This window comes from Helicoverpa armigera, chromosome 11 (assembly GCF_030705265.1).
Source record: "Helicoverpa armigera isolate CAAS_96S chromosome 11, ASM3070526v1, whole genome shotgun sequence".
Taxonomy (NCBI): domain Eukaryota; kingdom Metazoa; phylum Arthropoda; class Insecta; order Lepidoptera; family Noctuidae; genus Helicoverpa; species Helicoverpa armigera.
The window spans coordinates 8219207-8246429 of record NC_087130.1 but is presented as its reverse complement, the minus strand read 5'-3'; the positions used below and the strand labels follow the sequence as shown (position 1 = coordinate 8246429).

Below are 27223 nucleotides of genomic sequence, written 5' to 3'. Positions count from 1 at the left end.
TTTATAAGGCATCACAACTGTTGTAATTTTGACAATATTTTAATTGTCCCTCTGTGCCTTTGACATTAATCACCCAAAAGTCTTAATTAAGTTGTTATTTATTGTAAATATTAGTTAGTTAATGACACTTTAATAGATGGCACTAGTATTTATTGTTATTAACTTATTAAATAAAATATCTCACACGTAATACTCAATTCAATTCAATTCAATTCAATGTATTTATTTGTGAGCATAGGTATACAGAAAGGTCTTAAAATTAAACATGTCAGAGCTCTATGTTCTACCAAATGGAATTGGTGTACAAATAATTTTAATCCTATTGAGTTTAAACATTATAAAATCATAGTGTTTCTATTTTATCATTTAGAAATATTTCAACTGAGTAATATGCCTTATCTATTAGAAATGTACTTAATCTACGTTTAAAAATACTAATATTCTGTTCAGTTCTTATACTTTTTGGAAGTTTGTTATAAATTTTTGGAGCCATTGCAAAAATACTGTTTTTATAAAATGTTGTCTTAGATCTTATTAAATGTAATTTATCACAACGACGTTGACTGGTTACTTGGTCAATTTTATTTAAATTATTTTTTACAAACATGCTTGTTTCGTAAATGTATAGTGAGGGCATTGTTAATATTTTTAAATTCTTAAAATGCATGTAGCAACTGTCGGTAGATTTTAGATTGCAGATAGCTCTAATGCACCTTTTTTGACACTTAAACACCATTTCTTTACCCGTTGCGTTTCCCCAAAACATAATTCCGTACCTCAAAGTCGACGCTACTAAACCATGATACGCCATTAATACTGTTTTTCGGTTTGCCGTTTTATTTAACATATGCAGAGCATAAGAGTATTGGTTTAGTTTATTGCATACTTTGTCTATATGTATATTCCATTGTAGCGTATTTTCTATATTTAGTCCTAAAAACTTAGTAACATTAGTCTCATTAATAATTTTGTCGTTGTATTTAATATCTAAATTTAAATTATTATTTAGTCGTTGTTGAAATTTCATTAATACTGTTTTTTCTAAATTTATAACTAGATTATTATTTATTAGCCAATTAACAACCGAATCAATGTTAGAGTTAATATCTGCCTCCAGTGAATATAAGTCGTCACTATTAAAAAGTAGGGTACTGTCATCTGCAAACATTGTCATGGGGTATTTTGATGACATTGGGAAATCATTAATGTAAATAATAAACAAAGTCGGGCCAAGCACACTTCCCTGCGGTACTCCGTAAGTGAATATCAGTTGTTTTATTTATCTCTGTTTCCCGCTGTATCACACGCTTTCGGTGGAAAATAATTCCAGTAAATGGAATGAAAATATATGTATATAGCCTTTGTTTCTCGGCGATAATGTAGTTGCCCAAAAGTGAACGAATTTTTCAAATTGGTTCAATAATTTCGGAGCGCCAAGAATAGTACGTAGAATAGAAACAAACATAAAATGCTCTTTATAATTTGTAATCCTTATAACAGTCCTATACATGATTAATTTTACAAACATAAAATTAAATTTTAAACCATTAAGTCTTGATCAAAATCCAACAACCGAAGAGAAGCATTTATTTTCGTCCCAGAATACCTGAGCACACTTGATTAGACGCCCTCTATTGGGTTTAGATGTTGGGTGTTTCGAATATTTTGTTTTTTGAGCTTACAACTCTGCTTAGCAGTTATGTCACTGTCAATACTAAATCATGATGACAGCTTGAGTTGGGCCGCCGCAGTTCTGGGTTGCTGTTGTGTTTTACGGATCTCTTTCAGTTATTTGACTCATTATTATTTAAAACAATTTCAGATATAATAACAAAAGTGAAGAGATCGCTTAATACTACCTATAAATTGTTTATATTGCTGTAAACTCAGTGACTTTAAGACATTTCAGTGACACTTTTGTAACTGATAGTGCAAATAGGCAATGCAGTGTTCGCTATCGAGTTGATTTTGTTAGTAAATTGTGATTCAGTTACAGTAAGATGGGGAAATTATTGAGTTTGTTGTCTCGGGACGACTCAAATTGTTGTTCGTCGCCACGTTACGATATTTTTTTGGATTTCGAGAATGCCGCGCCCACGGACACTGAGCGCGCCGTGTATGAGGAAGTTCAGAGGGTGCTTCTAGACTCTGAGAAAATACTCGAAGAGATACAATGTTACAAAGGAGCTGGGAAAGAGATACGGGAGGCTATAGCGGACCCGTCTCGAATATCGCAGGAGCGAGCTTGGCGCGCCGTCAGACCGCTCGTTGACAAACTCTTGCGCTGTTACAACCACTCTATTCAGCTGCAGCGGGTAAGTCCAACTATGACTAATCATGAATTAAATTCTCTCTTCTATCTCTCAGGCGTTTGGCCCTTGTAATTTCTGCCTAAGCCCCCCAGATATAACGTTATATTATTTATTTATGTGGGTATGACAGAAATAATTATGTGCCCCTAAGTTAATTATTTATTTATTTATAATTTATTATTGCTATTTACATACCATATTATTATCACATATTTAACAAAATGTGTCTCCAATTGCCTGCTAACAGATGCTTAGTATGTTAATCCAATACCTTTCATCAATTTATTTAACTATCTAGTAATAATAATTGCCATAGTTTGAAATGTGATTATTTTTACTATTCCTAAAATTAGTGAATGCAGAGAGACAGTAAGACTGGGTATTAGAAACATCTTTGAACTTGCTTAGTTAATATTTCGATTCCGGGATTTCCAGACTGTCCTTATGTTAAATCTCCTCCCATGATGAAAAGTTAGACTTGATGTCAAAAATATCTCTGTGGTCCATTTTTATAAGAAGTATTTCAGTAGTCCATTTCAAATAAAGAAAAGGAGTCTGCCCATCAATTTGGAAGGAGATTTAATGTAGAGATGGAGTAGAAATACTAGATTTAAATAACAATTCAATACTTAAAATGAATGTTAATTTCCAGTACCTCGGCACATCCCTGTAATTTGCAAAAGTCTTATCTCATTCAGTCATTTTCGTATCCACATGGCCTAGTAATTGATCTGCAACTGCCAAAGTCCTATAACGGTTAATGATAGTACCAATCAAACATAATTCCGCTATCTAAAAGTAAACATAAAATATTTTAACTACAGAGTGCTAGTATACATTGTCATTTAACATCCTGTGTAGTACTCAGATAACTGTGATAAGATTATGTGATGTCATATTGATAAGTTCTCACACTGATAATACTGTAAGCAAATACAATACAATGTTTATCGAGTGAATATGGAAATTTTCACTGAAATCATTCAGGACAATACCTATATTTTATATATTTTTTGCCACTCCAATCCTCTTGGTTGAAGTTACCTCACAGAAAGTTGAAGAGTGTCGATTCTGAGGGTCATTTAACCCTAGTCGTATTTAACGGTCCATTAAGGTCAGACAGTCTTTGTTATGACGTAATAAATGCTACCCTCTGGACATAATGCCCACCTGCACGAAGTTCGGTTACAGACAACCCGAAAATATTCACGACATAGGCTAGGCTGATGATACGATAATGAATTAAAATGTAACCCTAATGAGTTTCATGTGGGCGACAACACATGATATTTATGGAAATATAAATAGCTACAAATAATAAGACAGAGGGTGTCCATTCCCCCGTAAACATTTCACGCCGAGCACGCGTGCTGAAAGGTTACCGCCCACCGCCATTTGCATATATTGTGCATTAAAATACACGCATAATAATCTGAAAGTATACCTATTGATAAGCTTTAATAGTAGGTGCTCTTAGTGCAAAAAATTTAAAATAATCTGTGTATCTGTAGGTAGAAATCATTGTTATAAAACGCTTACGCACACGAATGTTTATATGATCGCCGCAGCAATCATCCATTTAACTCAGATTTGTTAAACCTTCAGCAGAACAAAATACATCCTCCAATTTTGCCAACACCTAATACATCATTATAATTGCGTAAATAACCCGATTTAGGAATGTACGATACGAGTAGAATTAACTAGGTATTATTGTTTGAGCATTATAGGTACCTAGGTATTTCCTCAAATCTCGATTTGAAAGCACTCGGTGCACAACTGCATTTCAGCTGATGTTACAGAGATGGGACACTGCAGACAACACAATCAATAGTGCAGTACAGCTGATCGTTAAATCAAATAGCGTTTTGGCAACCGTTGGCCATTACCTTGTTCGGAATCACGGCACAACGGGAAACCAGTCATTTTAGCAATTTCATGATTACTGGAACTGATTCTGTGAAACAAAATGTTCCTGTTGATTTAGCCCGAATTTCATAAACCATACAAAGGCACACAGATTCAAAGAACGACAACTACCTACCTACATAAAATAACTCTCTGTCTCATACTCAATAAGATCTTAATAACTTGCTGCATAATTAACATGATTAAACTGAGCGTCATTGCTGACGTGTGACGTAGGGTCATTTCGCCTGTTCGCGACCATTTAGTGCAGTTGGCAAGTTTGACGGCGATAATAAAAATGCTCCAGCACTCATTTCTATGTCAAATTTGTGTAATGTATTCCTTATATACTCTATTTTAAGACTAACTTTCAGTTGTATTAGAAATATCTTTCGTTTTCTATTTAAATCGATAAACCTCAGAATTAGGCGTTTTACCCAGTTTGCGTCCACAAAATCCAATTCGCGTCCACCCATGGTCCCGTTCGCGTCCAGCAGCATAGAAAAGGAATATATGGGTGAAATTTTTAAGAATTAATAAAGAAAGATTGTATTTGAACCATTTATTTATTTAACAATAAACTTAATTATTAAAAATCAACATTATCATCATTTAAAATTCACTTTAAAAATAAAAATAATTCTGCTCAACATTGGTTTAAGTAACTTAAAATAAGATTAAACAGTACATTTTTTTATTAAGATATAATATCTTAATAAAAAAAATATAATTTAATTATAACCACATATATATCTTAATAAAAAAGTGTACTGTTTAATCTTAATATAGTAAGTAATTTCATTTAAGGTAAGTTCTTCGGATACAGGAAAAAAGAAGGAAAAGACAACATACACAGAAGAAGATTTAAATAAAGCGTTAAATGTTATTCGAGAGAAGAATAAATCGATAAAAAAAAATGCAAAGAATATGCTACCTTGTCTGATAATTTATTGACTCAACAATTCTTTTAGTTGTATGTTGACACAAAATTGTTATATTTTTTTGTTAATTTAATATGGCCAAAAACTTACTATAATCAACGCGGGTCTTTCCCTGTGATTTTAGGGTAAAATTAACAGAACTGATTACTGTTTATTTTTCAAGTTGCAAAATTAATTGCCTAATTTTAAGTTACTTAAACCAATGTTGAGAAGAATTATTTTTATTTTTTAAAGTGAATTTTAAATGATGATAATGTTGATTTTTAATTTAAAATAATAAAAAAATGTACTGTTTAATCTTAATATATTAAACAGTACCTATGTTTTAATTATTTTTTATAAGCAAGTATTTAACGAAAACAGTGGACGCAATTTGGTTTATTATTATAGAGGATAGTTTTAGTTCGCGTCCATTGTGGACGCTAAGTGGAAGTTTTGTAAAATTCGATGTAGTAATTCGCGTCCACCTTATTTTATTCGTTAAAAATAAAAAACATTACCAAATTCATAAAAAAAATTATACCTTTATTCATCATTAAACCTTAGAGATAGCTATCTATCCTAAAATTCACATAAAACAATATAAAACTTACCATCAAACACGCCGCTGCACACTAATTTTTATCTAAAATTCAGCGTGTTTGCGCTTTCTTGTTGAAGAGCCTAGACTAATTATTTTTTCTAAAAGGATTGGTTGGACGCACAGAACTTTTGTCTATCTGTGCGTGCCTCTTATACATTAACGTATTAGCGGTAATGATCTTTCGTTTGATTGGTGTGTTAATTATCTTGTTTTCGAAGTTTTTTAAAAGGAGATCGGCAAAATGGACGCGAACTGGGCGATGGACGCGAACAGGCGAAATGACCCTATTATAACTTGTGGGTAAGTCATTGACGTGTTGGAAATCTTAAGGGCAAACATAGAACTTATTAGTCATACTACGTGCCTACCGCAACAGATTCAATCTATTGATTCACGTAATAGGGAAGTACGAAGTGCGAAAACAAGAATAAAAAGTCTAAAATATAACGAAAGAGGTTTTAGTTTCTCACTTCGCCTTTGTGGATCATTCAGCCTTGAAATGTAATAAATAAATGGCGAGGAAATATTCAGATGGGTTTACTGCTGACAGGATACACACATAAAAACGTCCGTTTAGTCGGGAGAGCACACAATCGGTAGCCAACGCCTCCTGTTCAACTGGATACTATCTTTTCGGCTCTGATTGTACGTGTTTCCGGCACGTAGCGAAACGTACAATAACATTCGTTCCTTATTAGGCTTGTTACTCATACTGGTACAAACAAGGATCGATATTTTATAATAATGTGACTTTAAGACATCCACTATTTTGTAGTAAACGCACACGAGACGATTATTAAGTCATATAACAGAAAATATGACAGGTATTCCGAAACCAATTAATACTGTGTGTGTCACAGTCAGTTTTGTAGGTGACATAAATATGCTGCTTTATTATATCTGACCTGAATTTTCAAGCCGTTTGTGTCATAAATTAAATAAATCCGTCACAGGATTGTTTTTAACGCATCGTCGCAATCTGTGAGACTGAACAAAACTGCCTGAATTATTTTTTTACGTAAAAATATATTATGTAATCTGATAATCTTGAACCACTTCTGAAAATAAATATACGAGTCGATATTCATACTGTTATTATGTAGTTGTAGTGATGTTCTGACTAAACCACAGATGAAATACCGTCAGACAGAGTATATGATAAATATCAGCCCAGTAATAAACATATCAACAAGCTGACGATGGTCTTTCTTTAGCAGCACCTACAGTCCTACACTGACCTCGGTCTGTATATTAACTTCTTCAATAAACTAAATAAGAACATCGTCATTTTTAACTGACTTTAAAATAACGAGGTTCTCAGTTCAACTTTTAAGTACGTGTACCTTTGTTTTTGTGCGTTTTACCTATCTCACGTTTGGCTGAAGCGATTTTCAGCGTAGTATTTGTACATAATAAATACGTGTTTGACAGATTTCAGAGAAGGTTTTAGTTATATTATTGAAGTCGGTTTTAACAGAGAACAATATTTCTCTTGCTAACAAAATTCAGTTTTACAATCTCCTTGTAGTATCAGACTTTCCAAGGTCTTTCGACAAGGACTTTCCAATAGAGCTGAGACGCTCATTTCCTTCGGCCTTTCCCGAGGTAAAAGATGTAGGGGCCGCCCCTAACAATTACTTATCTGTATTTAGTCAATATTAATTAACATTGTTTATTTAACAGCACGGAAATAGTTGGAGGAGGACTATGCCAAAAAGCACACCAAACTGAGGGATAAACTATAAAATAATTAATATAACTGCTTGGAAATAAATGGCTATTTTATTTATTTTTTATTTAAAAACAATAGGCAGGATTGTTAATTTAACAATAAGCGCTTTATTTAAATACGGGGTAAAACAATCATCAATTATTAATTTTAACCGCCAAAATATTAGTAAATAATGAGGCAATAGACAATCAAGTTATTTAAGTTCAAGACATATATTTTGGTATGAAAGTCAGACAACATAACCAGTGCGTTATATTCACGTAACTAATTATATCATAATATTTACGTTCTAATTAACTGCATCATATTTTATTTTGAAATTAGTTTAATTATGCACTGTTATAATAGAGTAGACCATAACCAATGACGTTAATATAATTGAACATAACAATGTTACCGAATTTAGGCGGCTTATTTCAGCCGGAACTAAAGCAAATTGTGCAATCAAAATCTTTAATATTAACTTAGCACTCTTAAATCTAATTACCAAAACATATAAAATCTAGGTCATGTACATGTACCACGTTATTTTTGCAAAGTTTTAAAACGGTTTTAATCACAGATAACAACTTCCCGTAGTAAGTTAATTGGAGCAAGTGCTCGCTGTTCATTATCCAATTTACGTAATGATAAATGACCGCTCCACTCCACTTTCTAGTACTAAAAGTCTTTCTGTGACTGCAGTTCAACTGCATATTCATTTTTGAGGAACTTTGAGAGTTTGATAAGTTCTTTGGGAAAACTAGTTAACTAAAAGTTGAAAGGAAGTAAATGCCTACCAAAGCTGATTCTTTACCTGCCTATTAGCATCTGGAACTGTAGTCTTTAATTATTTATAAGAAAAGCCATGCTGCTAAACAGCACTTTTTGAAGTCAAAATTTACAAAAGACAGCCTCCTCGACCCTTCACCACTTCCAATGCGTTTTTGCTGGGAAGAAGTGGCGCGGCAAACCCCTTGTCTCTAATTTCACACCACCGAAGACCCAAATAATTTAAGGTATTTGCAAAAACAAATGAACATCAATTGAAATTAGAATACCTACTTACGTGCTTACCTCGCCCCACGGCCATTAGCGTGTCAATCATCCAATCGCAGCGGTCACAACTGTCGCGTTCTGACGTTCCTCGCGTGAGAATGCGTGCCGATAACGCATGCTGCATCCTCCGGGGGCAATGGAACCATCAATTTGTTTGCCTTATTACATCTTCTGATTTATATCACACATCAATTCATAAGAAAGCTGGCCTGACGTTTTGTAGATGCTCTAAAATCTAAATTGTAGTTTGAATTGAATTAAAATGCTGAGGTGATTCATGTACCTACAGTTATAAATAAGCGCCGAATAGTAAAAGCAGCAATAATAAATAGGTCAAAAAAGGGACAATAAACATTTCAACGGTGATACCATTTTTTTTCAGTTACCTAGAAAGAAATGGTATGAATAAATTGAGAGGACGACCGATTAATGTAGGAAGCAAATGAATACTGTCACGTCACGCAGCATCTCATTGATTTAATTTTGCGATTTCATTGATGCGTTGTATGGACTAAAACGTCGCTCTCCAGACGATTAAGAACAAATAGATACCCAAACTAGTAAGCGATCATAAAATTAACAGCTATTTCATAATTATATAAACGAATGTAAAGAATTTCATAATTATTTAATTCTGGGCTTCCTACAGTGCAGAATACCTTGTTCCCGAGTCCTGTGATCCTGTTCGAACAGGAAAACTAAATATGGTGTAATGCATAGAAAATACGCATGAAGTAATAAATACGTTTGTTAAACGTTCTATAGCTAGATAGAGATAAAACGTCTAGTTATTGCAAAAAGACGAGCATATTACACAAAGTATGTACAACAGAAAACGTGACACACTATAGTTATTTCTTATTCACAGTCTATAATTGTATTGTAACCAGTATTAAATATTTATTCAAGTTAAATAGGATTTAATTCAACATAGACAAAGTTTTTCCTTCCTTGTGTAATGTTTACATTACACACTTAGACTGATTTAATCGAGTGAGTGCTTTATTAATTAACTAAAGTCAGGCGATGATAACCCAACCTCTATAAAATAATGATATGGTTATAACTCAACTCATAATTAATATGATTTGAATGCAAAGCTCAAACTGCTTCAACATTTTTATTTACCAGACTGCAATTCTCTATAGTGCTGCACTAAGAAAAGCAGATAATACGGGATTGCTTCGTTAAGCCTCGAGCGCGTACAAAGCAACATTATCCTTCCACCCAGTGGTCCGTACAAAGCTTATTCTAACACGAACACTCGTAGTAGTTCCTGCAAAATGTAATTCTCCAGATTGCCATTTGAAGCCGCAACACGCGGACCATTTTAGTCCGAACAATGACAACAAACGTCAAGGATTCGTGAGTAATCACAGAAGTACTATCGAAGTTTGGATGCATAGCCATCTTCTATCTCTACGTGTGTCGTAGGGTTGGAAAGAGATGTAACAACGTTTTGTTGGGTGCATGACGTGGTATATTGTTGAATAGGGATCCTTATTAGGTGCGGTGCGGGTACAGCGCTGCGGTATTTCGCAACGTGATATCACGTTCAGAACAAATGTTCAGGGACCAAGTCTTCCAAGTTTATATGACATACTTTCAGGTCTTATATTTAGGCTACAACTAAAGTAAATTATTACTTCGGTATCAATACTGATGACAAGTTCCACCACCCATCGACACGATAAACATCGGATAAATTGTATCCAAAATAAGCAAACAAGGCCTAAATATACTTAAAAGCTTTGTTTTAATTTAACCACGTGTATTGAAGTAACTAAGACGTTAATTAAAACATACGTAATGCCTATCTCTACTTCAGAGTTAGCAATGTAGTAACTGAAGGCAGAAAGCCCGTTGGCACAATCAAGCATCCCTCGGGACGTTGTTATAGTTAACTAAGTACGTTGGGCAGGTGGGTTTGGGTATAAAGTGTATTATTAGTACACAGGTGGGCTCTGCTTACCTTCCTTTATATACCCTTACTTGTCGAGGCCATGGTGTGGCCTATTTATAGCTGAGACCAGAATATAAGGCGAAACAAAAGAATTCGCGGTGTCCTCTTTACTTCGTGCGTATCCAAAATGCTTATGCTTACGTTCATATTCGGTAGTCTCATAGACATGTTAAGGAAGAGTAGGAATATTAATGATGTTGTCTTACAAAAATAAAGCCCTAAATTTTTAAGGACCTCAAGAGACAAGAACTCAAAGTTAAACCATTTTGTTAAGTACCATACGTTTAACTTGGATAAGTAAGGAGTTTTGACGAACTTCACCAAGGATCTACCTCACAATGGCACTTTGATGTTTCCACGAAGAAATTCTTTAAAAAGAAACCACAGAACGATCATTATACATCAAGTTTTGCTCGTTGTTTGTGAGCTGAGTTTTTACAAATAATGACCGGTGTGTTTCCTTTTAAAATACACATTTACAGGCACACGTACTTGCACGTTTCTGTTTTGTCGGTTACCAGCTGCTCTCACCAGTCCTGCACATTATAATACGTTAACTGATGAACAGAGTGCCAAATGGGCAGGTGCGACACGTCTACGAATAGTTGAGTGTATTTAATAGTACCTTCTGTCGCTACCAACCTTCATAAAGGCATATTATTATAAAAAATGGCATTTCTGCAGTCGTCGCTGCAATTACTCCTTAGTCATTCATAAGTGAATAAGACTGGTGGTATTTGATGTAAATCTACAATACCTGTTGCAGAGAGCACCTGCATCTCGTAACCTTTACGAACTACTCTCGACAAGAATTATCTCAGACATTTCATTTCAAACAAATCTGGTCAAGAAATGTCTGTCTGGGAAAGCTCTAAACAGATAAGTTTTCAACTCACAAAATATTTGAGAAAACTTCTTTGAGATAGGCTTCGTTTGTTCTAATCTTGTGCCACCAAAGTATGTCAGGATTTTCAACGTAAAATTTTTAAATTAATTAGGAAGTCTTGTCTGCGTGATATTTCAAGAGCATAGTAGTCGCGTGGGTGGTCATGATAGTGCATAAATTACGACACATGAAGTTTAAACGGCGCTGAATGAACTCTGAACTTTATTCCGTATAAAAATTGCTCTCATTTCAGCGTCGTGTTATGGAAAGTACTTGAAAAGTCTCTGTTTCAAACATGATTTATGCAACACCCTGAAAGCACGTCCAACTTTGCTCACAACTAGTGTTTTGCACGCAAAGCACCTCTCTGAACAAACTTTGCTGCAAGTATTGGCACGTAAAGTGCAACGGTGTCGTAAATGTCCTATTGTTTGAGTAAAATGCCGACTGGGGGAGCATTAACTTAATTTATCGGTATTTATGTGGGTGTAACTGAACGGAATTTCATTAATTTCACTATGTTATGTGTTCGATGTAGTGGGCCGGTGCTCACCTTAATGACTTTTGCGATAGTACTTAATAGCAGGTGAGTAATTATAATTACTACAACATACTAATAAAAAGTGGCGAAAACGCAAAAAACTGAACAAGATGGAAAACAGTTGCAGTAGCGCGTAACCATATGAATTCTATGAGGGGAAAAACTTATGGGCGTGTTTGATGAATACCAAGGTGTCCTAATAAACGTTATAAATGCTAATTGGTCAGTACATGACGCACTAGGCATACATTCATCGGGTCTAACAGGAGCTGTCTACGGCCACGAGACAGATGATCGTGATGTGGAACCAAAGTTAATGGTGCATGGAGTACGTTGCACTCGGATAAAAGAATGCATACTTTCTGTTTACTACACTGTGTAATTTAACTAAGATTTTTCTTTTATTAACACATAAAAATATCTTGATGCTCTGTATGCAGAAAGCATGAAATAGCAGAATATAACAGTTATCGGTAAGTTTTACAAGGAACCTCTACCGTTACAATGAAATTAGATTTGCTCGTAAAAAATTATGACTATCCTAGAGCATTATTGCAGTAAGTTCACAAGCGATTCCAACTTTGTGTGAACGAATAGCAAACAATAAGAGAACAGCTTACAGCCATAAATATGTGAAATGCTGTAATACGACATCCCTCGGTTCGCTCTCGCTTTAATTTCCGACCATCTGGCAGAATTTATTGCTCAAATCTCGCAATTGGTCGGTAAATGGTGTTAATTTAATTACTGCCCTGGTACTGATCTCGTGAGCACTTAATTGTACATCGCGCGTTTGTACCGCCATATGAACAGTTAATATAATCATTAGACCATCTTACTTAACACTATTACTTTGCAGCAATGTAGGTGTTTGTGATGCATTTTTAATATTACATTAGCTTCGAGCGGATCGTTTGCTATTCCATGCTTAAGTAGTCTTGGTATCCCTACAGAACATATAACGTGATGTATTTTAAATGGAAGTATGTATATTGTATAAAGTATTTAAAAAGATCTTACAAAGGTCCCTCTTAGTTAGTCTTAGAGACCGTTCCATTTAGCCGTCAATTCCTCCGGCGCTTTTACGAGAACGTAGCTCCTATGAGTCCGAATTATCGGCATGGGAATAAGATCTTACAAGCTCACTGCGCTTAGCTCCAAATTCACTAGAGTAAATGCACACTTATGTAAGAGAATCAATCTGTTAAACTAGCACAATTAAGTGAAACGACGAGAAATTATTGAAAAGAAACCTTGAAATGATGTACTTTTCTTGATTCATTTTCAAAGTAACTTAAGCATAATGTATTCCTGTACGATATTCCTTTTTTACAAAGACATAATTTCTCGGGATATTTAATATTATAATGTTGGCAATCAATTTCGTGTGCCAGTTGCCATTACCACGTGTTACTGAGTGAGTATTTCGTTTTCATCTCATTTCTCAAATGTGATCATCATACATTTATTATGAGAGTTTTCGGAATACATTAGCAGATATCGTTTTCATTTCACATGTTATTTTGTGGGTTAGTTTACCTGGTAATTAACGCTTAAGTATTATGATCAGTGTTCTTGGCAGGGTCAATAAGTTTCCAGTTCTTGCGTTTACCTTGATGACATTATGCCCAAAATCTTGACAAAGTCAAAATAATCTTATCTTTATTATATGCCACCGTATCATCGCCAATGACCAATTTGCTTGTCAGTTACAATAATTTTGCAGTTGTCCTAACCTTGACGGATATAAACGATCATTTGTGCTTCCCGCGACCGTTTCGATCTCCTTGCGACGCGTGCGCAACTTTAGAATATCCATTTACAGTATTACATCATCTTCGACGAAACCCAGAATTATCCCGTCTGGTGGGATAATAAAAAAACTCACCATCCTCTCCACACGTGATTCACCACGTTTTAATTTGTATGAATCACCAATTAATATATGCGTGTGCGCATTTACTTGTGAACTTCATTCGGGAAGTACCTACTCTTTTATTTACAAGTTATTTTTGTGTCCGCCACACCCTTTTGTGATAAAACACGTTTTTAACTTTAATGTATGTCTGAATTCTTGTACGGTATTATTGGAAAATGCCTTTTGTTTTACATATTTGGCTTTTAATGGTGCTGAACCAAACCAATAATCTTGTTTTACTTAAACTGGATCACAATACTTTATCTCCTTTATTTTCATCACACTCGTAAAATGCAGTGAAAGTTTCAGTAAGCGCCTTAGTGAGAAATCATTAAAAGCAAAACAATGTTGCCTGCTAAAAAGGTTGAGGTCGTTCTATTTTCTAGTGTTAATCAGAAAACGTATGTATGACTTTATCTCTGAAATAAATTCTCGAGTTATGCTTTATTCGCGTGACTGAAGGCTGCAGGCTAAGTTCACGGCTTTACTGCCTGGCTACTCTCATTTTCACACACATTTTCCCCACTTATATACAGCGGTGATTTATATGTATTAGACGTAATATAACAGGGTAGGACACTTGGGACACTAGCCTTTTAATTAATCAAATGCCCTCTTGTCATTCATAGCGTGATGTACAAGAATAAACTTTAATTACACTTCAAAGTATCAGTCGGCAGGTTGATTATTCGTGACACATTACTTAGCATATTGAAATAAATACGGTGTCGACAACAGACGGGAAAGAATAAATCACCGCGCTGTACTTAATATTAATTACTCATAATTATAAAGACGATAAACAAGTCGAGATTAAAATAGATGAGGCTATATCTAGAGAGAGCTTTACTTTGAATAGCAGTAGATAAGCGAAATGCAGATAACTATAAGCGTATATCTCTTAGGAAACAGGAACAGAGGATGGAGGGCAAATGATAAAATAATCGGTTACATTCCCGTACCAATAAAGCGACCGATGCAGTCTAATCGGCTGAATTACGATCGTTTCCTGACATTGTTTAAAAACGATTCACAGCGGCTCCGGTTTCACTAACCATGTCACACGAGGCAAAACGCCTAACTTCGCCGTTTAACACAAATATTTTGATACCACTTGGGTATTCGGCTCGATTATTGGCAGCGGTGATCTAACCGAATGATAGCATAACGTGACCTGGGATATCGATTCAATAAAGCGGTATTGCCTCCGAAAACCGTAATAATGGGTTTGTTTGATACACAATCCATTCTTGGCATCCAACAAACTTAAGATTAATCTGTAGATTGCCCTGAATATAACATCAATCTTAAGAAGTTACAAGAGGATCTTCAGCTCTCCTCAAGAATAAAGAAACAGTAGGTTTGCGGCCTCCCCGGGGATTCAACTTGGCACAAACATCGTGTAGCTGAATATAACATGGACTTATTAATGCTTCTCGTGTTTACACTATGAAGTAACTACGGACATTTTCCTTGTTGTGCTTATTTTCAAGCCAGTAGCTGCCTCAACAATGGACCCAGTCAATAAAAGCAGTCTTTGTAGGCTTTTCAGTTTTTGTCATGCTTATTTCGAAGTGGAAACAGCGCAGCGCGTTCAACTTTGTTTTTCTGCAACAACTGCTGTTCTGGGACAAATGAAAAAGTTTTGATTTAATTGCTATTTTTTTTAATGTAAACCAAGATGCAATCTAGACATTTTTTGTGCAACAATGCAATTATACTCCATTCTTTCCTGTATTGTAAGTTTCCATAGATAAAGATGTAATTTTCCTCAAAATTAACAAAGTTTTATTTCGTTGACAGGTAGTCCCACGACTTTTGGGGTCACTAGTGGGTGGCGCGATGAGTCCCACGCAGCACCTTGAGCAACAGCAAGCCCTAGTCAAGCAGTTCGCAGAAATATTAGAATTTGTGCTCAAATTCGATGAATACAAAGTAAGTATAAATGTCTCCCACAAGATCTTCCGAGCCTTATTTTATTGAAGCTAATGTACGAACTTTGTAGGAATTGTGACAAGTTATTACTGTAATGTTGGTCATCTCAGCATGTTATTACTAAACCGCAAGATAAAGTTCTCGGTTATTATAATTCATGGTCCTTTTATTAGTTTTTGTGACACTAACACCTTCGACTCCTACGCTACAAGACGTCGGGATGGTGATTCTTTGTTTTGCAAACTCCCGGTTAATATTCACACTAGCTTTAGTATGTCGCATCAATTATGCATGTTACTTGTAACCCACGCCTCGGCCGCTGTTGTAATAATTTTATGATAAACCTTAGTTTCTGGGTTAAGTCATAATTTTGTATGTAAATCCGTTACATGAACTAACGTAATTTGGTTTGGTGCTGCCCTGTTGCACTTATTAGATAACACGTTGCGCCTTTGTCTGTTCAAATAGTAAATGCATCGTGATTATGTAATGCAAAACGATCATTAGAACTTCCAAATAGCTGTTGCAATTTGATAGATTACTCATATTATGCAGAGCGGTAAAATAGGTCGGTAGTGGGTAAACTAGAATGTTGAAATACTTCAATCGTGTTCAGCACAGCGGTGAGTTCAGATTTTGCTATGCAACTTATGTTTGTTATAGACTTTAGTGGTAGTTATATTTTGACTTTTGTAAACTTAATAAATTCTTTCATAGTCAGAAACTTATTCATGTCTGAAGACAACGTTTTGATCGTTTAAAACTTTTGCAAGTATTCTTTAAAAGTTTTCAGTCTAGATGAAGTTTTGAATAGAAACCGACACTTAGCTTAATAAGTTTGGGCATAAAGTATGTTTTGACAAGATAATGATAAATTATGTTATAAGAAAGGTACATCTCAATAAATACTGGTAATTAAAACTATATAGTGGCGCTTTTAATATAAATGTAGATCGATTTGCTCGAACTAACCTAGTTATAACACAATGTTATGTTTCAAAACAGGAAAATAATAACAACAATTTGCTGATAAATACCAATCGACAATGTTTTAACTCCTTTCATAATATGGATGATTAGAGCCAATGTTTTAGTATTCAAAAGTTAAGCACTACATGCGGGCGGTGATGTAATTCGGCAGTGTAATAAAACAAATACTCCACATGTTGCTTAGGAAGGAAGATAACAAATTAAAATAAAACATCAACCTTCAGCCTGCTACCCGAAAAGTAAACGTCTCTGTTACTAATAGTGTTTTAAGTTTGTGACTTGTTTAACAAAACTAAATTAGAATTAGCAACAATATTTAAGAAGTAAAATGTTCATTAACATTATTTACTATTAAAACGTAAATGTCAAAAGATCAGTGACTAAGAACAAGACTGCGATCTGCGAGAACAAGGAGGCGATTTTCATCCAATCCTCTCTTTTCCACTGTTGTTGGATCTTCTAATGTTCTGACCGAAGATCTCTATCTTAAGTAGCAACATGAGAAAAGAAATGCCGTTACATTTTTCATAAGCGGTTGCCACATAATATGAACAATCTGTGATCTAATGTTTGTTCACAGCATTGTAAGCTGCCAATAACAAACAATAAGTCACAATTATATAAACAAAGCGTCCAACCGTTCCCAGCGTATCTGATGCAGCATAAGTAATTCAATTGCTGGGCCCTTTTGACCCCAACCTTGCAGTGTCGTTGCTCCTAGTTCACTGACTGCTATCTGCTCGCGAAACAATTGTTTGGTACTCAATGGCCTTATGACCTTTGCTTCTAGAGCAGACTTCAATTTAGATATTTAGTTTGATATTCTGAATGCAGTTACTGTTTATTTCATTTGTCTGAAAGTCAAAATTGAAAGCTCTCTAGGGATTAATGATTCAATTCGTTTTAGTTATTTTACTAAAGTGCTCCAAAAGACCTGAATGATGTGTAAAGAATTTATAAGCGGTTGGTTTTCATCTGCTGTTGAAGTTGAAGCCTTAGTAAAGTCTCTTTATTTCGCAGCTCTTTGTTTTTCCATTTCCCTATCCGTGTCCTCATTTCCTGAAGCGTGGCTTTCAGACGTTCGTCTTGCTTATTCCAGATATTCATCTCCAGTGCAAATATGAATTATCGCGATTAAGAAAACATTAACAAAGGTTTAGTCATGCTTCCATTACTCGAAACATCTCCATCCTCTTATCTGCGCAAAATTTATTCTGAGTCGCTGAATACCTTCCTTGAGTCGACGTTAAAATATGCGAATTTCTGTCCATTTCCATAAATATTTGGTACAGTATTCGCTTGTCGATGTCGTTATCTATAAGTAGTAAATCAGTACTTCATTTCAGCCTATCGCCATAATTATTAAAGCGAGGCTATCTAAATGTTAGTCATCGAGTCTAAAAGGGAACAATTTGCGAAGGCATTGTATAGAAAGTGAGGCTTGGCTTGGCTCACCGCGACCTCGGTGACTCACGGGCTTGCATCCGATTTATTTACGTGTATTTCTTTGTCATTCGAATCACAGAATTTGGTAATAGCGTTCCAAGAAACTATTAAATAGAATCATTTATTTAAATTGGTTTGGTCTTGGTAGTATATTAACTTGGCAAAAGCGATTGGTTTTTTTGAAATAAGATATAGGTATGAATCCGACAACGAGATTATCTGAAACAATAGGCTAGTCTTATATAGGTACATTTGCGTTTTATTCACGTTTCATGTAGGCAGTAAGGATGTCCAAAGTTCGAATACTTTAGATACACTACGAAAAATTCTTCATATGATGAGGAAAAGCCATTAAACAAACCCACACTTTGCGTTTGCCCTTTTAAAATCACATCAATCCCTTCTAAAAATTTATTAAACCTTTCCAAGAACAATATCAATGATACTTACATTTAACAATTATATTTCGACTTATTGAAGACTCTCAGTAATCGGCTTTCTATTCAAAATCGGCTCATAAAATACGCATCAATTTCTTTCCATTTATTATTCTTTGATCACAGATTGGGTATATTTTAAATTTTTGTGTTTTGTGGATCATCATAGATGTAGGCATAATTTAGATAATCTAAATATGTACATATGTTTTATCTATTAGTTTAAACCCTGTCTGGCTATTGCCCTTTAGCCATCTTTACGTAGGTAAGTCTTGTACATAATTAACACCCTAAGGTAAAGTACCCATACCGATCGCGTTTAGACCTGAATCGATAATCGTTCTGCCTGATCGTCAAGGCACAATGTCTTGAGTATGTAATTGCTAATCGATACCGTCCATAATGATCAATGTATGGGAAAGAATAACATCGTGTTCAATAGGTACTAGAATTTATTGTGTTGGAAGTAGAGTGTGTTATTAAACATTAAAGTGGTCTTTTACATCCACTTTGTATATCATGTTGGGTGTTTGAACCTACTATAGAGGAAAAGTTGTTTTAGCTCGTATCACAGTATTAAAAGGTTTTGAAACTATTTATTTCTGTTTTCTTATCCTAGTTTTACGTCATTACAGCAGTGCAAATATTAATAAAGGTCTGGTTAGCTTAACACTGCCACGGTTTTTGTAGAGCTAATTTCATTACAGTAGCCTTGTAATAACGAAAATAGGAACATTGATTAGCCATGCCTTGGTATCTAGGTTTATGTTTACTAAGCATTTTGACCGTAAAATTGCGGTGTAATACTGAGAAACTTACTTTGCAGTTTGGTTAATTATTTCTTACAAATTACGGATAAAGGGCTTTGGGCAGATGATTGATGTCTACAAAGAATGTTTAGATACCATCAAACAAAGTCTTTGAACTGTTAGTTAAACTTATGCAATTAATTTAATGGAAAATAAAGTAAAGCAATTATTAAATAGTATAAGTTATTATAACCTATATAAACCTTAATATCAGCGCGTTCTTCGTTTTCTCTGCAGCTATATTATTATCATCCAGGTAAGGGTGGGCAATCATCCGCGAATACATTTAATTAGCATAGCCTCACCTCAATCGATTACGATTTCCAATATGGAGTTTCTATACAAATACTAGAGAACAATGTATCGTTAGAAGATAATCTAACGACGAATTAATCGCGAGCCGCAGAGTCGCCTTTGCGTGTGGTCTACTAAAAATAATCTTCAATATGGTCGCGTAAAATTACTAGGTGCAAGTCGTGGCGGGGCTGATTGAGTGCCGCGATGCTGAATGGGCGGCAATCCTAATTCATCTCCGCCCTTCACGTCTAGGAATCATAATTTTGCGTGCCCATTGTATTCTCGTGGTGGGTGCAGCGAAATGGACTTTTATCAGGCACGTGCTGAGTTTCATCATCATTATGTCAGACATTCAGTTGAGACATGTTTCATTGTTAAATATAAAGTACCTTATGGAGTTTAATTAAACGCTTTGTGACTCTTTCTAAACTTTTGTTCTTTCCTTTCTCCAGATGAAGACACCAGCTATACAGAACGACTTTAGCTACTACAGACGAAGTGTTTCAAGAGGGGGTCTGATCAACGCAGAGCTACCACCAGGGGAAGAACCGCACATAACAGCAGAAGTGGCCAACAGAATGTCCCTCTTCTACGCACAAGCCACGCCGATGCTCAAAGTCCTTTCCGAAGCCACGAGCCAGTTTGTCAACGAAAATCAACCAGATTTGGAAAATACGACGGAAACGCTCAGCACTATGGCCAAAGTGTGCCTCAGGATGTTGGAGAATCCGTAAGTATTCTTTTAATTCTCAAAATCAAATATCTTCTAAACTTCTTAGGTATAAGGCCAATTGGAAACCTGTGTGAACCTCATTGATCTTATTCATTTACCCAGAGAAGTGAACGTGACCTATTCTATTACTTTGTGGAAAATTTCAAATTCCTTTATCGAAGTTTCATTTCGAAACGGCTGAATCTATAAAAAGTTTATATTGGCAACCTTGCACCTTTTCCTAACAAACACTTCCGACTTTGTCCCATATTTCTACATTGTGCCTTAATAAAATCGGTCATAAATATTCATGACTTCGAAACAGTAGAGGAACGAAATGGTGTCAACGACATGTATCCACGGCTTGTTTACAGTTTTATAGTGCACCGGTAGCCAGCACAATACATTCTCGTGTGATCATCAAAAGCGCACGTAATACTGCACTCGTTCCGACCGTTTCCAAACTAGACCGACGCCGCCACCTAGCCAAACTGCAGCTCGGGTTACACACACCAACCTGATTTTGCAAACCCGACCTTTATTCCCACATAATACGATGCACCTGCGAAACCGCTTTAAACTTCGAAAATCTATTTACGTCAGCTGCTGTATATCTCAGATAGGTTCAGACTTTATTCCAAGTTACTTCAGTAGATCAAACTTGAACAAACGACTTCTTAACTTATTTTTCTGACATCTGTCCGAGTTTCTTGTGCTGGGGCAACAGCTGGGTAGTACGATTAATCGATTTTGAAAACTTTTCCCATCTCCTCAATAGTTATTTGAAACAAGGAGATTTATAGCATTATCTAGAGTGCTACGTTGGCCTATTTATCTAAGAGGCTCATTCAACGCTTTTCCATTATTTCGTTTTGAATTGAAAATAGGTCCTTTCTAACGGCCAGTAGCTGTTGAATGGGCAGGTGAATAATATAAACAGTAGTTAGTAATAACGTCACCGCGGTCGGTCCTGTCCGCGTTATCCTTGCAACAATAGGAGCGTATTCATTACACGCTGGGATCGTGTGTCGGGCTCGACATCGATACGCACAGCCACCGGCAGAGCGTAAGAACGTCGGAACATATAAATAAAGATAAATCAGCTGTCACTTGTACTAACACGTGCCTTCAAGTGTGTTTGCCATCGTCTTGACACGCGGCTACTATCTACACCACTTTAAGTCCCGTCCTTATAGTTGTTGATTTGGTACTTATCATGGTACTCATTAACGCAAATTAGTATCCTCATTGTAAACAACTTCTGAAACTGCGACTTACATAGTTAAAAGTTGTGTAGTGTTAGCTCTTACCAAAATTAATTGCATTAGCTCGACTTAATGGAGTGAAATATCAAACTTTATCGTGTATGAAACTAAGAGATTGATAAAACCCAGCTCTGTTTATTATCAACTACTGTTTTATCTCCCCTGAGAGTTACTGATTGGACAGATACTGCCGAGAAACTAATTTAGGTACTTCCCTTCCCCTCGATTGTTTAGGGTGGAAATCGGAAATGCGCTTGCAAGTTTCAAATAGAAAGCAATTCCCTAGATTGCTTTCCGCTTCCGACAATTTTCTTGCAAGTTGTCGGGGCTCCAAAATTAGTGAGACAATAAATCTATTGCGGGCTCCAACGTGTCATACCACATGTTACTTGATAACTATAACATGTGTCTGTTTATCTTTGTATCGTGGATTAATTGCACATGCTGTTATAGCCATAATAATGTTACATCATTACAAAACGCAAGGCGCCATTGCATGTCATGTCATTTTAACTCCCAATTACTTTCTCGAGGCCTCCGTCGAGTGCGGTTTGTCCATAACGACCTCCTACGCTTTTTATTCTCCTTTGTTAATGTTTTCTAACTCCGTGTAACGTTTTTTGGCTTGTTTAGTTTACGTAGTGACTTGTTTACATACTTCTAACGCCTCAGACTAAACATTCGTACTGTGCTCGCTGTAGCATTTCAGGTATTTTTATCGTCCATGTTAACTGTTTCCACATTTCGACGGGAAAATGTATGAGTTTAATTAAACTTCTGATAACAGTTTCCTCCCTTGCACTTCCTTATCAATACCACGAGCGTTCGCTCCGACTGTCCGCATAATTTGGTCTGCTACCTCGCATCGATTGGTCCCAAGTGACCGTTTCCGTGCTCTATGTAGCTCTGATATTACCTACATAATTGACAGCTAGTACATAGCTACAAACGATAGACATCATTGGCCGCTAGATACCTGCTATTCGTTCCTCATACATATTAGATTAGGTACTAACCCACGAACACGGGTGAATGTGAATTGTGAATGCGGATGTCCAAAGGACGTAAAAGCAATCATTCGATAAACTGCAGTAGTATATTTGCGTAACTAGGATGCGGTATTACGGCGGTTATCAACGAAAACAAATGACGGATATAATGACAACATGATTAAATCATCGGTCACTTATGGCTTGGTGTTGATTCTATTGAAAGTGCCGAAGACGTCATGTCTTTACAAACAACAAATGACTGTAGGAACAATTAAAAGGCGATTTATAATGGGTGCTAATATTAATTGGTTGTTGAAAATATTTATGGGGACGATTCACGAGTCTGTGTCGGCCATAAGACCAGAATTAGCAGTTCCTTTATTGAAAGTGACAATACAAACGTGACGAGAATCTTTATTAATGATTGTCACCGCTTTTTGTGGTGACCAAACTTAAAATAAGACTTATTCCATTAGGCTGTTGAATTGTCTTGACACTGAATTCGTTTTCCTGATTCATAAAATCATATTTGAATGGTAATGATGTTTTAATATTAGATGTACTCTTGTTTGGTCTTTGAGTTTGACGCACATTGCCTGGTATGTCTAAAGTGGTTACATTCTAGGCATGACTGTGATAAGTTTAACCATAGATCTATGTTAGCCAGCAGTAACTCTCAACTAACAGTAAATACGTTTCTCTCGGCAACTGTAAATCCAGCAGATAATGTTGATTAATGGGTTAATATTTTCAGCTCCTTGACTCACGCCAGAGTTATATTCCAGGGCAAGACCTAGATACAATTCAAATAAATTATGTATTTGGTACTAAGTTCCGGTGGCCTCACTCCTTTCCATTAATTATTTAATTTTTCAACAAAAAGGCAAATTATTTAGAATATTGTGCCCAAAGCACATTGAACGCTAACAAAATCGTCCGACAGACAGGTACAGCTTTTATTCAATTATTTAGCAGACGTTGCACTTCCGTCGTGAACAAATAAAGGTACAAGTAGCATTCACAAGTATACAGTTTAGTATACCTGTCTGCGGTGCATACGGGACCCGGCGGGCCGTGGGCGGTGCGCTGACGACCCAAATCCGAACCGAGCCGGTCGTACCTAACTTTATTGTGTCGTAAATTCAGTTTCTTCACTGTAAACACAACACGCGACCCCAAACAGACGTGTGCGCGACTTATTTATTTACTTGCTCTAACCATATCAAAGAACACATAAAATGCATTCGGGAATTAGGACGTTTTAATAACATAATATCTAGGTTTCCAGATTAAAGTAACTTACATGCTGTAGTTGCCCCTATTTCTGTGAAGTTTTATTTTTGGATTGTATGTCATATAAATCTTGTTTAATTTACAGAAAACTCGTCGCCCAGTTCAGTCGCGAGGAGACTTCCTTACTGGTGCTACGCGTGATGGTAGGTCTGATCATCCTGTACGACTGGGTCCACCCCTCCGGTGCCTTCTGCCGCTCCTCGTCAGTGGACGTGAAGGGCTGCGTTAAGTTCCTGCAACAACAGCCGCCGACGAAGGCAGAACCTCTCCTCAACGCACTTAGGTATACGACGAAGCATTTAAACCATCAGTCGACGCCGAAGAATATCAGGACACTGCTGGCCGCGTGAGGACAGCACTCGAGCCTTGCATGTTGCTGTGGGGAATGATGCGACAATAATTACCTGTGGGGATACCTCGGCACGCCTTTATTTTGCTCTTTAGCGATACCTAGTTGACGGCAGAATTACGCAAACAATATTAATAGATAAAACCCAAAACTAACGCTTTAAAAACTTTGTGATTTGACTAAGAAATGTTAAATTACGCCCAATTCTGGCGTCAACTGTACATTGTAGTAACATCTATCTCTCATCGTTCATTGTCCGAACATAAAATGACCACTGACCATAATGTAACGAAACTAGTAATTTATAAGTAAGGTAATAAATAATAAGTCATTAAATAATTCCTGAAAGAAATAATAATAATCATATTAGGATATGGCCCTGTGTCATTCGGATGAGAGAATATAACGTGTCGCCTTACATTTTTATTATTTTCGTTACCAAATTCCTACAGGTGAACAAAATGTGTACTAATAACCTGTAATTTATTATTTACTCAATTAAATTAACATTATTTTATTTTGGATGTATTTCAAAAATGAATTTTGTATGAAGGAATGGATATATGTACTCAAAATTATATTTTTCTTACTTTCATAGTTAGCATGCTTGAAAAGCAAGTTTTTAAGAAGTATATTATATTGAGAAGCTATCCCTACACTCCCACATTCGTGCAAGGTTTCATTAGAATCGTCTCAACACAAGTTTAGCTGTCAGTCGCAACTCGTAATTAGCTCTTAACTATGATAGGAAAGCTTAGACACCTCTAATGGGTAACGTTATTGAAAAGGAAGTATTATTTACAATTTATTCTACTATATATAAAACAGCCTTGGATCATATTGATTGGTTACCATGTACCTACTTTACACACAAATATGAATTGTTATTGTTTAAATGAGCGTTAAGTGATTTCTCCTTAGTAAGTTACATCCTAAGCATCGCCGAATCATGAAAACAATTATTCTATATTCATTTTGAAGTTTGAGTAAAAATATTAGATAATTGATTAAATACTTAGTGATTCTTAGATGAAAAGGATATTATGACTATGTTGTGCTCATGAAACGATTGACCCAGTGTCGAATGGTATTAGATATTGTAAAATTTTATATACTTAGCACAAATTTTATTGTTAAGCACATCCCTACCGGGAAGTCAGTATGTGTAAGAGATTCGGTTCCAAAGATTTATTACAAACGTTAATTACTACTTGTTTCGCTCATAACATTAATTCGCGTTTTTTTTTTAAAGACTGATATAGACACTCGCGAATATTTTATTGCATTTCTCTTTCATACAGTTCAATTTCTTTCAAATAAGAATTCAGAAATGTATATTTCATGGAACTATGCCTTATTGGATAGGAGGAAAGGCGTACCTATAGCGAATATGAGTAATTTCAAAGCCTTTTCTAAAATTATTATAAAGTGTTAAGTATGTCGTGTTAACAATGTTGAATTTATGCATGTACCACTGCCTTGATGTTAACTAACATAATAATTTTAAATTGAATTTATAGGTAATGTAATATGTTTCACTATTGATGTATAAACTCAATTGTAAGTCTAATTATTAAGCATGTACTGTTTATTTACAAGTAATACAAGTTTATAAGTATTTACATCATTCCCCAGTTCCGTGTAACTGTGGCTAGACGAAGCGTTTCGATGAGATAATATACTATATTTTTTAATTATATTAAAAGCCGCTGATTACGCTCAAAATCGATTTGCATGTTGATTTTATTATTCGTAATAGGATCTCGATTTTATCGATCAGATTGAAATTCGTGTTTCAGTCAACAGTGAGATATAGCACAAACATTTACTGATGGCGATGATAATAATGTTACACATACCAATCACCATGCAGATCCTTAGGTACCTATTAGAATCCAAAAAACAAAAAAAAACACTTTCATATTACATAGTTGAATAAAAACACAAATCTGACGATAGGACGCCTGGTGTACGGCAGGCCTTAGTGTTAAGTTTGCAAATGATAATAATTTTGTTAACCCTTTCACTATTTATACGTATTGATAACATAGCGTCGGTATATCACTAAGCACAAACACTTGTCTTACGTGTATAGTATGTTAGACTTATTATAATTAACTTAGGAAGGTTAGTTACATTACTTGCACAGTCAGCACAACACTCTATTATAGTTATTATATTAATATAGTATCCTTGTTGAATATTATCACGTAATTGCGACTGTTGCTTGCAAGAAGTAGGATCGACTCAGACGTGCACTCCGAATTGCATTTACTGTGAGGAATTGAAGGATTGAATAAATAATATCGTTCAATAAACACTGCCCAAGTAAGAAAATTTTATACAATATTTTTTTAATAAACGATAAGTTTTCTAAAATTATTCCAAGATATAATAATTCCAATTACTCCATGTTGAGTCTAAGCATACTTTGAGCAAAATTAGTAGTGTCTAGTTGGGCAAAACTAAAAGTATTGAATGCTTATGATTGTAGAAGATAAAATTATAGAAAGGGCCTCTCGTAGGGTCACTATGAATGTTTGTGAGTAGTCAAAAGAAGCTGTAATAATAATATTTACTTTTAAAACAATTATTTACTTGCATTATTTACTCAGAAATTATTACTGGCATTTGTTAATACTTTAGCTAAATCTTTAGTAAATTCTTCTAGTAAAAGTTACTAAATGAAATACATAATATGTACTAGTTATGAAAATTGTTGTATGTATTATTTTAACTGCAACATTTTGTTATTGTTTAAGGTGGTTTTGTATGATAGACCTATTTTTCTTAGTTATCATTTATTTATTGTATATAATAAACACACCAAAGTTATAAGTAATGAATAAACTTGGATAGATTCTTGTAAAGTGTTG

The 27223-nt window shown here is 35.3% G+C and overlaps 1 protein-coding gene across 1 annotated transcript; it reads left to right on the top strand.

The window, feature by feature from the left end:
- The first annotated feature begins 1717 nt into the window (after positions 1-1717).
- Positions 1718-27217, top strand: LOC110378365 (CYFIP-related Rac1 interactor A). Its single transcript, XM_021337586.3, has 4 exons — positions 1718-2315; positions 15626-15757; positions 20189-20466; positions 24084-27217. The coding sequence occupies exons 1-4, from the start codon at positions 2001-2003 to the stop codon at positions 24346-24348; spliced, it is 990 nt and encodes a 329-aa protein (XP_021193261.1). The 5' UTR covers positions 1718-2000; the 3' UTR covers positions 24349-27217.
- The last annotated feature ends 6 nt before the right edge of the window (positions 27218-27223 follow it).

Excerpts from the sequence above, each read along its gene's own strand:
- LOC110378365 (XM_021337586.3), top strand. The coding sequence starts at position 2,001 with ATGGGGAAATTATTGAGTTTGTTGTCTCGGGACGACTCAAATTGTTGT. Across the intron at positions 15,758-20,188 it reads TCAAATTCGATGAATACAAA|ATGAAGACACCAGCTATACA; the intron begins GTAAGTATAAAT and ends TCCTTTCTCCAG. Across the intron at positions 20,467-24,083 it reads CTCAGGATGTTGGAGAATCC|AAAACTCGTCGCCCAGTTCA; the intron begins GTAAGTATTCTT and ends TTTAATTTACAG.